Source organism: Anolis carolinensis, chromosome 1 (genome assembly GCF_035594765.1).
Source record: "Anolis carolinensis isolate JA03-04 chromosome 1, rAnoCar3.1.pri, whole genome shotgun sequence".
NCBI classification, from domain to species: Eukaryota; Metazoa; Chordata; class Lepidosauria; order Squamata; family Dactyloidae; genus Anolis; species Anolis carolinensis.
This window is the reverse complement of record NC_085841.1, coordinates 211,863,369-211,878,924: the sequence shown is the minus strand read 5'-3', so window position 1 is coordinate 211,878,924 and position 15,556 is coordinate 211,863,369. Positions and strand designations below refer to the sequence as shown.

Below are 15,556 nucleotides of genomic sequence, written 5' to 3'. Positions count from 1 at the left end.
GCGTGGCCGGGCATAGCTAGTGTATATATATATGTGTGTGTGTGTGTGTGTGTGTGTGTGGGCGCGCGTGCGCCTTGTATGGGTTATAGATAGATAGATAGATAGATAGATAGATAGATAGATAGATAGATAGAAGAACACAAGCAATGGACTGACTTTATGTTCTTTATATACCATTAATTTAACCTTCAGGAAATTTCTTTTTCATGAACTTACCTAAGCGAGAGTTGAAGTGTCCAATGCAAGCCTCAAAAAACTTCTCACCTTGGGGAGGATCATAGTTCAGAACCGCAAATGGAAGGAGAAGAGAGTAAGTTCCTGAATTGTAAATCTATGAAAGATTGGGTGGGGGGAGAGGGGAGAAAGGGTTCCAATCACTTATTTTGCCAAGCTTGTAAATCAGTCAGAAAGCAATGATACTTAGTTTAAGACTACCATAACCATCAGTCAGCCTCATTTTCAGCAACAAATTTATTGATACCTTAAAAGCAAGGAAGATAGAATCATAGAATCCTAGAGTTGGAACAGACCTCGTGGGCCATCCAGTTCAACCCCCTTCCAAGAAGCAGGAAAATCGCAAAGCACCCCTGACAGATGGCCATCCAGTCTCTGCTTAAAAGCCTCCAAGGAAGGAGCCTCCACCACACTCCGGGGGAGAGAGTGCCACTGTTAGGAAGTTCTTCCTCATGTTCAGGTGGAATCTCCTACATTTCCTATAGTTTGAAGCCATTGTTCCGCATCCTAGTCTCCAGGGCTGCAGAAAACAAGCTTGCTCCCTCTTTCCTATGACTACCCCTCACATATTTATACAAGGCTATCATGTCTCCTCTCAGATAGCTCACTGTGTGCCCTCTGTTCATCGTTCTTTCATGGTAATGCTGAATACAGATGAAATAAGTAGCACAAGGTTCATGCAAGACTCTGAGAAGTCACAGCTTACCAGATATTTTAATACTCAATGTATTACATTTTTTTTAATTTAAAAGGTAGTGACAGCCCATCCTCAACATAATACATATTGTACACTGTTTATACTATCACTTTCAGTAGAGACAAAACTAAAATACATTATTACCCTATCTATGTGCTCAATGGAAATGGCAGCTATTTTATCCAATAATGGTGTGCAGAGGTAGTTGGTTTTTATGATAAAGGATGAAAATTCTAACATATTTGTCCATGTTACTTGATCCATCAAACGCTGAAGAGTCCTCATTGTTTCTTCCAGAAGCATTTCTTCAAACCACTCTCCGGATATATATTTCAATTCCTCTAATAGAAGGTCCAGATTATTGGCTTTCTGAAGTCGCTGAAATGCACAATCGTTAATTTTTTGCAAAAGTTGCCCATATGGCCCAGAAGGGCTTTGTTGACAGGACTGGTCACGTCGAACCCATTTTATGACAGCAGCAGCAAAGGAGCTCAAATCACTCAGGTTACACTGAGGCAAGATCGCATTGATTCGTGCGACTACAACGTCATCCATGAAGAAAAGAGGAAGCATGGAAAGAACACGAGTTAGCATAGAAACATCAGCCGGAATGACGTTAATTTGTAAGGATCTGGAATTTAAAAAGGAAAACAAACCCATCAACAATTAGAAAGAAACAATGGGCCACAAATATTCATTACCACATTTCTCAAGCAGATCACATGCATAAAGGTATCTCAATTAACAAAGCAGATGGGCTGCTGGGAATTCTTAACAGAACATTTAATACCAGAGGTAAAAACAGCATGGAAAGAGAAGGGGTAGCTTTCTACACCAAAGAAAGGAACTTTGACATGTTTCAGCAAATTAAGGTGAGCCTTGCTTAAACAAACAAAGGGATTTTGAACTTCCTAGAGACTATTTGAAAGCTCTTTCCAAAATCCATCTGAAGATTTTTCTTTCTTTCACCAGTAATCACTTTTCTTATGATTTCAATTTTGGTGGCTAGACCATTCTATACTACTTTAGTCTGCTGTAGATAGCTGCTGGGACAGGCTTTTCTGTCTTTTCCTTTTTCTCTTTTTTTTTGCTGCTCACTCATGCTCAGTTATTGTTGTTGTTATATTTATTTCTATCTTACTTTTATATCTTGATAAAAGAGATGGAAGAATTACTTATAAGGAAGTCATAAGAAAGTATTGTTATAAGAAAGTACACCAGCTACAGTTAAGATTGACTAAAGTAGCATCCTACTCTTTCCCAATTAAAGTTTTGTTGCAAGTTTTACTACAGATATGCTGCAATAATCTACTTTCTCAAAGTAAGTGCTGCTAAAAGCTTCTAATCTAGAGAAAGGAAAAGAAGGAAAGGCTGGCTGGCCGGAAATTCAAGAATTTGTAAAAAGAAACGTCTTTGTCAGAAGTTTTGCTAACTGGGGAATGCCTATATTTGCTTGAAAACAAGTTCAATTGATAGCAAATGAGTCTATTTGAATGTATTCAGAAACAACACCATATCTCTCATAGAGGGAAATGAGAAAGAAGATCACAAACAAAGTTAGCATATATTATTTTGATCTAATTAATTTCTTTTCCCAGCAGATAGTTATTCAAGTATCCATCCAGCTTTTTATAAATTACGAAAATTAAATTGACTTCCTGATAAAGTAAATGTTAATTCATTATGAGTTATCATTTTCGGAGGATCCTTCAGAGTAATTCTATGGCATGCTTTGTCTGGAAATCCAAGTCATCATTTATTTCAGGTTTAATCAAATACAAGTCTACTTTTCCTAGTATCTGATTGGGAGATTGTTCAGGAACCCAGACTCAAAAATCTTTGATTTAATTACTGAGGAAATTGGATATAAATATGTAAACAATTAATAAAAATGTGTAAGGTAATATATTTGCAGTAATATATATATGTACACACACATTCATGCCCACACATTCAAGAGTATAATATATAAAATATATCTTCTTACCCAACTAATAACTTTTGTAACTTGGAGTAAAGATCAGGATTTGGACAACGCAATGCAACTAGGGATTGTGTGACTCTTGCCAGTTCAATTGGTTTGTACTTATGCAGGTATTTATGGAGGAGAGCTGCAATCCTGAAATCAAAAATAGGTTAGGCTAAATCGCAGGAAGAAAATGCAACCCATTTTTAAAGATAGCTAAACCTCAGACTTTGCCTGAACTAAAAGCAAAGGTAGCTTTCATCACAACTTTAGACAAGTTTTCCTTTTAAAGCAGGACTGTGAAGCCCTGGATGAAAAGATTAGACATCCCCTTGCCCCACATCAGCTATTTGCATTTTTGAATGTTATCATACTACATGTAAAAGTAAATGTCTATTTTTCCCACTAAGTAACAAATATAGCAAGAACCCCAGTGTTGTTTTTAGGCATCACTGTTCTCTGCATTTTATTAACTACCTTTTGTACTGGACTGGCTGTGTCTGTGTGTTTCAGCTTCCTGAATGCATTTTCATGAAGAATGCTAAACTATAGCATTCTTCTGTAAAACACACAGAAATTGGTTACAATCACCCTTCCATATTTGCATGTTTAACTTCAGCAGGGATTATTATTCATAGATTTGATTACTATGCTTTCTCTAAGAATGCCTAGGTCCTCTGGGACAACCCTATGGTCAACATCTGGCAGAAACTGATTACAGATTTTCACTAGATCTAGTGAAAATCTGTAATCAGTCTCTGCCAGATGTTGACCATAGGGTCCCACCCGGGGAGAGCGTGGATGAGCTCCCTCTATCAGCTCCAGCTCCATGCGAGGACATGAGAGAAGCCTCCCACAAGGATGGTAAAAACATCAAAAACATCCGGGCGTCCCCTGGGCAACGTCCTTGCCGACGGCCAATTCTCTCACTCCAGAAGCAACTCCGGTTGCTCCTGACACAAAAAACCCCCCAAAAAACTAGAAGATCTAGAGATCTAACTTCCAGTAAATGTGTTTAGAGCTACGTTATAAATGTATATCAGTTCTATGACATACTGCATAGTCAGCATAGTGTCGTGATTTGGGCATTAGACTGCTACTCTGAAGACTAGGGTTTCATTCCCTATTTGTCTATGGAAGCCCACTGGATGACCTCTCTCACACACTCTCAGCCTCAGAGGAAGGCTATGGTAAACCTCCCTTAAACAAATATTGCCTCAGTGTCACAGCAAATCAAAAGCAATCTGAAGGCACATAACAACATGCCATTATGGATGTATAACCAATGTTCCATTTCAATTATACTTAACTAGGAGTAGTTATAGATGACTCATTTGCTGATTCTGGATAATCAAAGGAAGAAGAAAACCTTTCAAATGAGAATAGTGACGTTGTACTATCCTGAAGGCTTACTTTTGAATCAACAGTGAATTTCTGCAATCCATTTCTTGCATCGTTTCTGCCACTGCTAATACCTGGAGGTGGTCAAGTTCATCTGACATAAGAAGAGCAGTTTCCATTAACCTAAAATAAACACATAAATGACATGTTTCCAGCAGTTTTTCTATGTAGCAAAGGGCAGAGTTGCTTCTTCCCTATTTCGAGGAAGAAAATGTGCTAGGAAAAAGCAAAAACCAAATACATGAAGGAGAAATTGTTTAAAATTGTGCAGTTCCTTTACTGGTGACCATGAAGGCAGTAACTGGTAAGTACAACAGTTTCCAGATTTAACATATTAACATATTATAATTAGAATATTCCTGTAAATAAAAACACATGAACACTTAAACAAGCAGGAAAACTTACTGTTCTCTGACCTCTGGTGCTGCCATGGGTCCAAGACTAGCAAACAGCCGAGTGAAGATCAAAGGATTGTTGCAATCGTCCATCATTTCTGTCAGTCTCTGCTTGGCAATCAATCTAAACTCAGTGTTGTTGAATTGTAAGGATTGGTAAAGTCCAAGGATGATAGCTAAATGTTCGACATCTAGGTAGTTGGCATTCTGAATGAAAACCTTATTGCATTTATAAAGCAATGGGCGATGTGGTAGTTTCACATTCCGGAGGAACTGCACGAATCGCCGGACATGGTTCATAGGGACAAATTCCATGGTTTCTAGAGCAAACTCGGCCTTCTGAATTAACTGATCTCGGAAATTCTGAGAGATAACGCTAGATATGCTGATCATCAAAACAGACAAAATCCTAAAATAATCAAGACAGATGACACTTATTGAGTTAAGAAATGTAGAAAGTTGGAGAACACTGCATTAAAAAAATCAATAGAAACGTGTGAATGGTGTCTAATGGAATACAGTTAAGTGAGACGTGACCAACGGCCTTCTCCTGAAGAGCTATTTAAAATAAACACATTTTTAAATGCTAAGAAAGCACCAATTTTTGAAGTAAAACCATTAAAAATAATTCTTCACATTTGATTTATGGATGTGGTAGATAAGGATGCACCTACATGACCATGTGCAGGAATAAGCCAGGTTGAATTGAACATGGCTAACTTCTGAGTAATTATGCTGAAGACATGAAATTGATCTATACACCATGATGTCCTCATAAAATCCTATCACAAAATCACCAGGTAGACCTCCGCTAGGCCCCTTCCACACAACTGAATAAAATCCCACACTATATGCTTTGAACCGGAATATATGGCAGTGTGGAGTCACATAACCTAGTTCACAGCAGATATTGTGGGATTTTCTGACTTGATATTCTGGGTTATATGGCTGTGTGGAAGGGCCCCTAGACATCATTACAGAATCGAGGCTAACATAGATGTGATTATACTGCATTTCTTCGATTCTAAGGTGCACTTTTTCCTATATAAACATTTCTAAAAATGGAGATCTTAGAATTGCAGGTGTGTCTTAAGTATTTTGTTGGTGGTGGTTATACTGAAATTAGGGTGCATTTTTATAATTGATTGTGCCTTAGAATTTATGAAATATGGGGCTAATCTCAGTAGGATCTACAGCCAAGCAAACATATCAAGGATTACCTAGGAAGGCTCTATAAATAGTATCCAGTCATAATTTAAACTATTTGTAATAGTTAAGAAGCTTGGGAAACCAAGGCCATGACAAGAAGTTTTCATCGTCTTCTCACTTCTCAGCAAATTCCCAGTGAAAAGAATATAATATTACAAAAGTGGTAATAACAACTACAATTGCTCCAAACGGTCAATATCAATGTTATTTTAAAAGTTTCTGAACTTTCCATTGGAAGTACTACAGTTATCGTAAAAGAACACACACTATTAATTTGTCAAAAACAAGGAGCACAAAGTTATTTGTAAGCACCTAGGCCAAGAAGTTTCAATCATTATGCCAAATAAAGTAGTTTAAAATATCTCTACATGGAATTTATCTATGTAAGAAAGCTCCTGTCTATTGCATATTTTCCTTCAGATTTAATCTATATTTAACTAATCTAATCCAATTTAACATGGACTGTTGTAAAAACATGTATATTAACCAAACATAGTCACAGTACTATTCCAGAGATATCTGTTGAGCAAAAATTACCTTGTGTCCTGTATTGAATCCAAGTTTCTGCTGACAATATCAGCTACATGACCTGTAAGAGGACTATTGTAGATTTGTTGGTCCTGCAGACATAGTGCAAACTTAGACAATGCAGGCAAGCTTAGTCTGTGGGGATACCAAATAAAATCCCATTAGTATATCAAAAGATATAAAGTTCCACATATAAAACATGGCAATATTGTATGCACTTCATATATGAAGGATTCTTGATGAATCATAGAATCCTAGAGTTGTAAGAGACCTCGTGGGCCATCCAGTCCAACTCCATGCCAAGAAGAGGAAAATCGCATTCAAAGCATCCCCAACAGATGGCCATCCAGCCTCTGTTTAAAATCCTCCAAAGAAGGAGCCTCTACCACATTATTATTATTGTTTAATAATAACAACAACAACAACAACAACAACAACAATTTTATTTCTTACCCACCTCTCCTTGTGGCTCAAGGAGGATCACAGCACAGTCAAAACACACAAACACTGCAAAAACTCTATAAACACACATATTAAAATGTATTTCTATAAAAGATACATATTAAAACATATTTCTGTAAAATACATATTAAAACATATTAGAACACAGATTAACATTTAGGACACGAGAATAAAATTCATGCTTAAAACTTGTGGAATCTCTTTTGCAGGGGTCCCCAAACTAAGGCCCGGCGGCCAGATGCGGCCCTCCGAGGTCATTTACCTGGCCCCCGCCCTCAGTTTTATAATATAATATAGTGTATATACATATAATATTGATAATAATAATATAATGTAATACAATATAACACTAATAATAATACAATATAATAATAATAATTATATATTCTATATTACATATAATATTACTAATAATATTACAGTATAGTGGTATCGTTCAATATAGTAATATATAATGCTAATATTGTGCTATGCTAATAATATAATATATTGTATGTACATATAATTTGTAAGCCACTCTGAGTCTGCTTTGGGGTGAGAAGGGTGTGATACAAATGTAGTAAATAAATGCAGTAAATAAAAAATAAATTTTAGACTTAGGCTCACCCAAAGTCTGAAATGACTTGAAGGCACACAACAACAACAACAGCAACAACAACCCTAATTAACTTGACTATCTCATTGGCCAGAAGCAGGACCACACTTCCCATTGAAATCCTGATAAATGTATGTTGGTTAAAATTGTTTTTATTTTTAAATATTGGATTGTTATTTCATTGTTGTTGTTGTTGTTGTTTTTGCACTACAGATAAGACATGTGCAGTGTGCATCGGAATTTGTTTGTATTTTTTTTCAAATGATAATCCGGCCCCTCAACAGTCTGAAGGATTGTGGACCGGCCCTCGGCTTAAAAAGTTTGAGGACCCCTGCTCTTTTGAGTATGAGAAACCAACTGTCCAATGTATACAAAGATTGGAAACAAAACAAAAACTGTACTTGCCCATCTAATCTTCTCCAACCTTCCATCACCAGTTCTTGTACCAATGAATCATGCGCCTCAACTCTGAACCTGCAGAAAGAAAAGTGAAGAGGCTCTGCATTGTTATTTTGAACATATTAGAGAATGAAAACTGTATAACCAGAAACATGCAGCTTGTTAGCAGATAGGTTTTGTTAATAATGAATGGTTGCACTACAAGTAAATATAGCACAGCTCAACAAAAGAATTCTTGGTGCCTTGGTTTTTAGGTGTTTCTGGGGTTACTTGGTGTGCTGATTCAGAAAATTGTATTGGATAGACTGAATCAGCTCTAGTTTTTTAGATACGGTTATCATGATTTTTTATGGGTAAGCAAATGGCAACTAGTAGATGGCATATGTTCAGTATCTCAAAAACTAGAGCTGAAAAGGGAAAAACAGGTGCCATTTTTTGGAATCAGCAGATCAAAAATACCAAGAAACAGGGCTAACATTTGAGGCACCAAAATGTGTGTTGGCCAGTGATTGCACTTGCTCACATTCAGTCCCTTGTGCTTATGTACAGGTCAGCTTCTTCACAGTTCTACCTCTACTTGAGCCAGAAGCACAGACCACCTAGAACTGATGCTGGCATTGAAGAAAGTCCTCACTGGTCACATGGCGCAATACATGCATGTTGCTTCCATAAATTCCATTCTCAGATGAGTTTAGTACATGGCTTCCAAAGTGTAAGGAGGCCTTTTTTAGACAATAAAGATATCCAGGAAAGCATAACCTCTTGCTTTATTCTCCAATTCCCTAATATTGTAGGGAGCAGCTATCAAATTTCCAACCCACCTCATCTCATTTAGTGTAAATTACTATTTCGTAGGTGTCTGTTCCCAGACTTTTGATTAATTCATAGATGTGAGGATGAATAATTATAACTTTATTCCTTTCCAGCATTGCTCCGCCAGCAATTGAAAAAGATGGATGATGTCACCTCTGACACCAATCTTCTGTTTTCCCTTTAAGTTGTCTTCACCAGAGACTAATGCTGTCTTAAGAATGATTTTTGGCTTAGATTGGATAGCACTGCACATGTTTAGTTTTTCTAACTTATTTATGAATACCAGTGATTTGAGAGTGATTTCAGTTTCTTTGGGATCAGATATGAATATTGCAAATTACACCTCAAAATATATAGAGTAGTGTGCTGAACATCACACTGGCAACGAAGGTCCCCATAGTTAAAGGTCCCCATAGTATTCCCCATAGTAACCTATGAATGCAAGAGGTGGACCATAAGGAAGGCTGAGCGAAGGAAGATGGACGCTTTTGAACTTTGATGCTGGAGGAAAATCCTGAGAGTGTCTTAGACCGCAAGAAGATCCAACCAGTCCATCCTCCAGGAAATAATGCCCGGCTGCTCACTGGAGCGAAGGATATTAGAGGCAAAGCTGAAGAATTTTGGCCACATCATGAGAAGACAGGAAAGCTTGGAAAAGTTCATGATGCTAGAGAAAATGGAAGGAAAAAGGAGGAGAGGCAGATCAAGGGCAAGATGGATGGATGGTATCCTTGAAGAGACTGGCTTGACCTTGAAGCAACTGGGGGCAGCAACGACTGACAGGGAGCTCTATAGGCCAAATGTTTCAAAATCCAATGATCACAAGGACAGAAAGTGAGGTTAAATCTTCTGAATAGGGGCACAGACAGCAAAACAAACACCACAAGGGTGTTAACCTTTCCCTATGCTTTTCAAAGCTTATGTATATTATACACTGTATATACTCGAGTATAAGCCGACCTGGATATAAGTCGGGGTACCGAATTTTACCCCAAAATAGTGAGAAAATTAATTGACTTGAGTATAAGCCGAGGGTGGGAAATGCAGCAACTAGTGGTAAATTTCAAAAATAAAAATAGATACCAATACAATTTTATTAATTGAGGAATTAGTAAGTTAAATGTCTGTGAATATTTATATAAAACTATAATTTAAGCTAAAACTGTCCAACTCTGATGAAGTAATTATTCGAACCTTATTCAATGTAAATGTGCGACCAGTATGTATCCTTCCAATAATAATAGAGTAAAATAATAAATGTAATAACAATAGAGTAAAACAATAAATGTAATAATAACAATAATAAGAAAAATAGCAAATGTAATAGTAACAATAATAATAGAGAAAAATAATAAATGTACTGTATATACTCAAGTATAAGCCGACCCAAATATAAGCCGGCCAGGATCCTCACTCAAGTATAAGCCGGGGGAGGGGTTTATCCCTAAAAAGAACTGAAAACTTTGCTTATACTCAAGTATATCTAGTAGACACACACACATGCATATATATTTGGCTGGAGTTATACTTAAAAATGTACCTGTTTTGACTTACAAACAAATTCAACTTAAGAACAAACCTTTTTCATAACTTGGTGACTGCCTGTACTCAATTTTAAGAAAACAGGAACAAAACTATTTTTTTCCAAAAAATTAATGGCTTAACAAACATATTCCCACACACTGCTTACCTGAGTATACTGTAGAGCATGTCCACTAGTGTCTCATTATCCATATATGCAATTTTGTTCTCTGCTAAAATGCGAAGAATAAGAAACTGGGAGTGGTTTTTTACATAGTCAGTATTCCTCAGGAGCTCGGGCTTCTTCTTTTGAAACTGCCAAAGTAATTGAACTGCACTTCCCACATGATTTTCAGAAAGTTTTGTTTTGTTCTTTCCAACAAGATCAAAGACTTCATCTTCATTTGTGCAGTTATTTAGCTGGCACAACAAGGGGTCACTGCTCCAAGTTCGACAACAACAATGCCTCAGTGCAAATGGGTTAAAACGTCTCAAGTGAAGCATCTTTTGTGACTTTTATAACTTTCATTTAACTGTGTCCAGATTGAGATTTCTTTCCTTCATTTTCAATTGTCAGCAAAGGATTGACATTTAGACATTGTATATCTTCCTTTCCTTGTATTTTTTGAAGTTACTGCAAGGGACAAACATACGAAAGAATTCTAAAGTATCTGTAGCATTATCACTTTAAAAATATGACCACTTTAAAAATATGACTGCAAAAATATGACTGGCCTTTCCAGCTAGATATGTCTGTATCAGGCAGCTATCACACACTAAAATCCCAAAACAAACAGTTTTTTTCCAATAAGCAAACTAACACTAAACCATGATTTAAAATATTTTTCACCAAGCTATAATAAATCTGAGATTTATGTTCTAGTATATTTTACTGTATAGAAACATGCGAACTGAAATTCTAAACCCAAACTGGGTGTACAGATGTTTCACTTTTAAAGTACATTTTTATGGTATCCATGACACAAATATTGTTTGTTCATTTATGTATTCATAGGTATGTGCATTTACCTTGTTTTTAAATTCTATTGTGTCATGTCATGTCATTGTTAGCTGCCTCCAGTCCCTATGGCAAGAAAAACCGGATAAAAATAATAAATAAAATTGTAATAAATAAAAATTAAAAATATGGTACAGTCAGTCTTTACATTTCCTGGGGATAGGGAACAGGATTCCCATGAAAATGAAAAACAGTGAATAAAAAAATTGCTCTCTTTTATAAATGAAGGCAACACCTCTCCAGAAATTTCTAGGCCTTCCAGGATAACTCTTTGGTCCATTTCCACTGGACACAGCATAGGATTGCATTGAGAGAGCTTAGAGATTCCTAGAGAGAACAGCTTTAATCAAATCTGTAACACTATGTAACATGATTTTTGTTCCTGGGTTATAAATGTCTTTTCTTAATTGGTTCTATCATAAAAACATGGGAAAAGTTTATTAAACTCCAAACACTTTGTTTTTGCGGGACATCCTGCAGCACATACCGGTAGTTTGTGTCAGCCATAATTCAAAGTTTCTGGAGTAGAACAACTTTTTTCAAAGTAAATACCACATAATTAAACAGGAAGTAGCCCTTTCAAACCAGGAACAGATTTTTTCGCCCAGATTTTGTTACATAGTGTAATTGAAGCTACATGAGGGGGGACACCTTTACTAGAGTCCCTTCCACACAGCTGGATAAAATCCAACATTTTCTGCTTTGAACTGGAATATATGGCTGTGTGGACTCATAACCCTTCCAGACAGGCCCTATATCCCAGGATCTGAGCCCAAGTTTTTTGTATTAAACTGGATGAGTCCACACTGCTAGATAATCTAGAGGCTCTTCCACACAGCAACATAACCCAAAATACCAAGGCAGAAAATCCCACAATATCTGCTTTGAACTGGGTTATCTGAGTTCATACTGCCATATATTCCAGTTCAACGCAGATAATGTGGGATTTTATTCAGCTGTGTAGAAAGGGCCTTAGGACCCTTCCACACAGCCCTATATCCCAGAATATCAAGGCAAAAAATCCCACAATAGCTGTTTCGAACTGGATTATCTGAGTCCACACTCAGATAATGTGGGATTTTCTGCCTTGATATTCTGGAATATAGGGCTGTGTGAAAGGGCCCCCAGTTCAAAGCAGGTATTGTGGGTTTTTCTGCCTTGATATTCTGGGTTATATGGCTGTGTGGAAAAGCCCTGGCTTATCTGATGTTGATGGCCTAGGGCAGGGGTCCCCAAACTAAGGCCCGGGGGCCGGATGCGGCCCTCCAAGGTAATTTACCTGGCCCCTGCCCTCATTTATAATATATTTTTATATCAGTTTTAATAATATAATATATTGTATATACATATAATATTGATAATATTATCATTTTATACAATACAATACTAACAATAATATCATAATAATATTAATTATATGTTATATATTACATATAATATTACAGTATAGTGGTATAGTTCAATATAGTAATATATAATGCTAATATTGTGCTATGCTAATAATATAATATATTGTATGTACATACAGCTGCTCTGAGTTCCCTTTGGTGTGAGAAGGGTGGGATATAAATGTAGTAAATAAATGTAGTAAATAATTTTGGACTTAAATAAATAATTCTGGACTTAAGCTCGCCCAAAGTCTGAAATGACTTGAAGATACACAACAACAACAATCCTAATTAACCTGACTATCTCATTGGCCAGAAGCAGGCCCACACTTCCTATTGAAATCCTGATAGGTTTATGTTGGTTAAAATTATTTTCATTTTTAAATATTATATTGTTCTTTCATTGTTATTGTTGTTGTTTAGCACTACAAATAAGATATGTGCAGTGTGAATAGGAATTTGTTCGTTTTTCCCCCCAAATGATAATTCTGCCCCTCAACAGTCTGAAGGATTGTGGACCGGCCCTCTGCTTTAAAAGTTTGAGGACCCCTGGCCTAGGGGATAAAAGCCTTGTGACTTGAAGGTTGGGTTGCTGACCTGAAGGCTGCCAGGTTCGAATCCCACCCGAGGAAAGCACGGATGAGCTCCCTCTATCAGCTCCAGCTCCATGCGGGGACATGAGAGAAGCCTCCCACAAGGATGGTAAAACATCAAAACATCCAGGCATCTCCTGGGCAAAGTCCTTGCAGACGGCCAATTCTCTCACTCCAGAAGCAACTCCGGTTGCTCCTGACACGAAAAAAAAAACTGATGTTGATGTTTTTATTCTGTTTTTATTTATTTTAATTAGATTGTTAATATGTTTTAATTGTGTTTTAGCTTGGAATCTTTGTTTATGCTGGGCTTGGCCCAGCATAAACAGCATGAGTCCCTTCGGTGAGATGGTAGCGGGATATAAAAATAAAAGTATTATTATTATTATTTCTGCCTTGATATTCTGGGTTATATGGCTGTGTGGAAGGGCCCTAGGTTTTCCAAGTTTTCCAAGTTAGTAGAGCAGTGTATAACATCAAAGAGCTCTGGACAACTCCTATTCTTCATGGGAATCTTCTACATATAAAGTATAAAGTTACACATGAAGTGAAAGCTTTGAAACAAGACATTTCTAACAAACTCTCTTGTTACATTTGTGGTTTTTAAAAAGTATATACTTAATAAGAATCCACACATATTCTGTAAAGAGAATGTGGGAGCTATGTCTTGGCCTTAGGGAAATGAAAACATCTATCTATGGGAGCTATGTAGAAAAGCATTAATGGATTGCTGTGAGTTTTCCGGGCTGTGTGGTCATGTTCCAGAAGCATTCTCTCCTGACATTTTGCCTTATGGCCGGCATCCTCAGAGACTGTGACGTCTGTTGGAAACTAGTCAAGTGGGGTTTCTGTATCCGTGGAATGTCCAGGGTGGGAGAAAGAACTCTTGTCTGTTGGAGGCAAGTGTGAATGTTGCAATTGGCCACCTTGATTATCATTGAAAAGCCTTGCAGCTTGAACTGGCTGATTCCTGCCTGGAGGAATCCTTTGTCGGGAGGTTTTAGCTGGCCCTGATTGATTCATATCTGGAATTCCCCTGTTTTTAAAGTGTTGTTCTTGATGTACTGTCCTGATTTAAGAGGGTTTTTTTAAAAAAAAAATACAGTAGAGTCTCACTTATCCAAGCTAAACGGGCCAGCAGTAGCTTGGATTAGCGAATATCTTGGATAATAAGGAGGGATTAAGGAAAAGCCTATTAAACACCAAATTAGGTTATGATTTTACAAATGAAGCACCAAAACATCATGTTATACAACAAATTTGACAGAAAAGTAGTTCAATACGCAGTAATGTTATGTTGTAATTACTGTATTTACGAATTTAGCACCAAAATATCACGATATATTGAAAACATTGACTACAAAAATGGCTTGGACAGCCCAGAGGCTTGGATAAGTGAGGCTTGGATAAGTGAGACTCTACTGTACTGGTAACCAGATTTTGTTCATTTTCATGGTTTCCTCCTTTCTGTTTACATGCTTGTGGATTTCAATGACTTCTCTGTGTAGTGGTCCAGCATTTCTGTGTTCTCAAATATGCTCAGATCCAACAAAGGATTCTTCCAGGCAGTAAGCAGCCAGACCCTGAAGCTGCAAGGCTATTCACTGCTAATCTAGGTGTCCAGTTGCACCATTTACACCTGCCTCAAGCAGACAAGAGTTCTTTCTCCCAACCTGAAAATTTCACATATAGAGTAAAGTGTCTCACTTATCCAACACTTGCTTATCCAACGTTCTGGATTATCCAACACATTTTTGTAGTCAATGTTTTCAATACATCGTGATATTTTGGTGCTAAATTCGTAAATACAGTAATTACAGCATAAAAATACTGCATATTGAACTACTTTTTCTGTCAAATTTGTTGTATAACATGACGTTTTGGTGCTTAATTTGTAAAATCATAACCTAATTTGATATTTAATAGGTTTTTCCTTAATCCCTCCTTATTATCCAACATATTCGCTTATTCAACATGCTGCCGGCCCGTTTATGTTGGATAAGTGAGATTCTACTGTATTTAAACTTCACTTGCCTAGTTTCCAACAGACTTCACAACCTCTGAGGATTCCTGCCATAGATGCGGGAGAAACGTCAGGAGAGAGTGCTTCTGGAATACACCCCAGATCCTTAGGAGCGAAAGGAAGAAGTGAACCCGACTGTGTTTGCAAATATCATCAGGCCTTACCACAGCTACAAAGGAGATTTCCATGTACAGGTCTCCCCATCCCAGCACACACCAGAGACCCCTTAGGGCTAGGAATATCAGCCTCTCTCTCTCTCTCTCTCTTCCAGAAGAGACTCCGGCAGCCCGCACGTGATTGGCCACGCTGCCCAG

The 15,556-nt window shown here is 37.3% G+C and overlaps 1 protein-coding gene across 2 annotated transcripts in view; it reads right to left on the bottom strand.

The window, feature by feature from the left end:
- The window catches only part of fastkd1 (FAST kinase domains 1), a 23,584-nt gene extending 8,028 nt beyond the window's left edge, over positions 1-15,556 (bottom strand). Inside the window, exons 1-10 of one of the 2 annotated variants that reach the window (XM_062964756.1) lie at positions 15,407-15,556; positions 11,250-11,304; positions 10,390-10,854; positions 7,893-7,961; positions 6,440-6,565; positions 4,704-5,102; positions 4,311-4,421; positions 2,919-3,050; positions 1,076-1,562; positions 217-331 (exon numbers count right to left, since the gene is read on the bottom strand). In XM_062964756.1, the coding sequence (XP_062820826.1) occupies positions 217-331; positions 1,076-1,562; positions 2,919-3,050; positions 4,311-4,421; positions 4,704-5,102; positions 6,440-6,565; positions 7,893-7,961; positions 10,390-10,724 (1,774 nt within the window). In that variant the 5' untranslated portion in view covers positions 10,725-10,854; positions 11,250-11,304; positions 15,407-15,556. The remainder of the gene's footprint in view (positions 1-216; positions 332-1,075; positions 1,563-2,918; positions 3,051-4,310; positions 4,422-4,703; positions 5,103-6,439; positions 6,566-7,892; positions 7,962-10,389; positions 10,855-11,249; positions 11,305-15,406) is intronic. The other variant, XM_062964760.1, reaches the window with a different exon arrangement.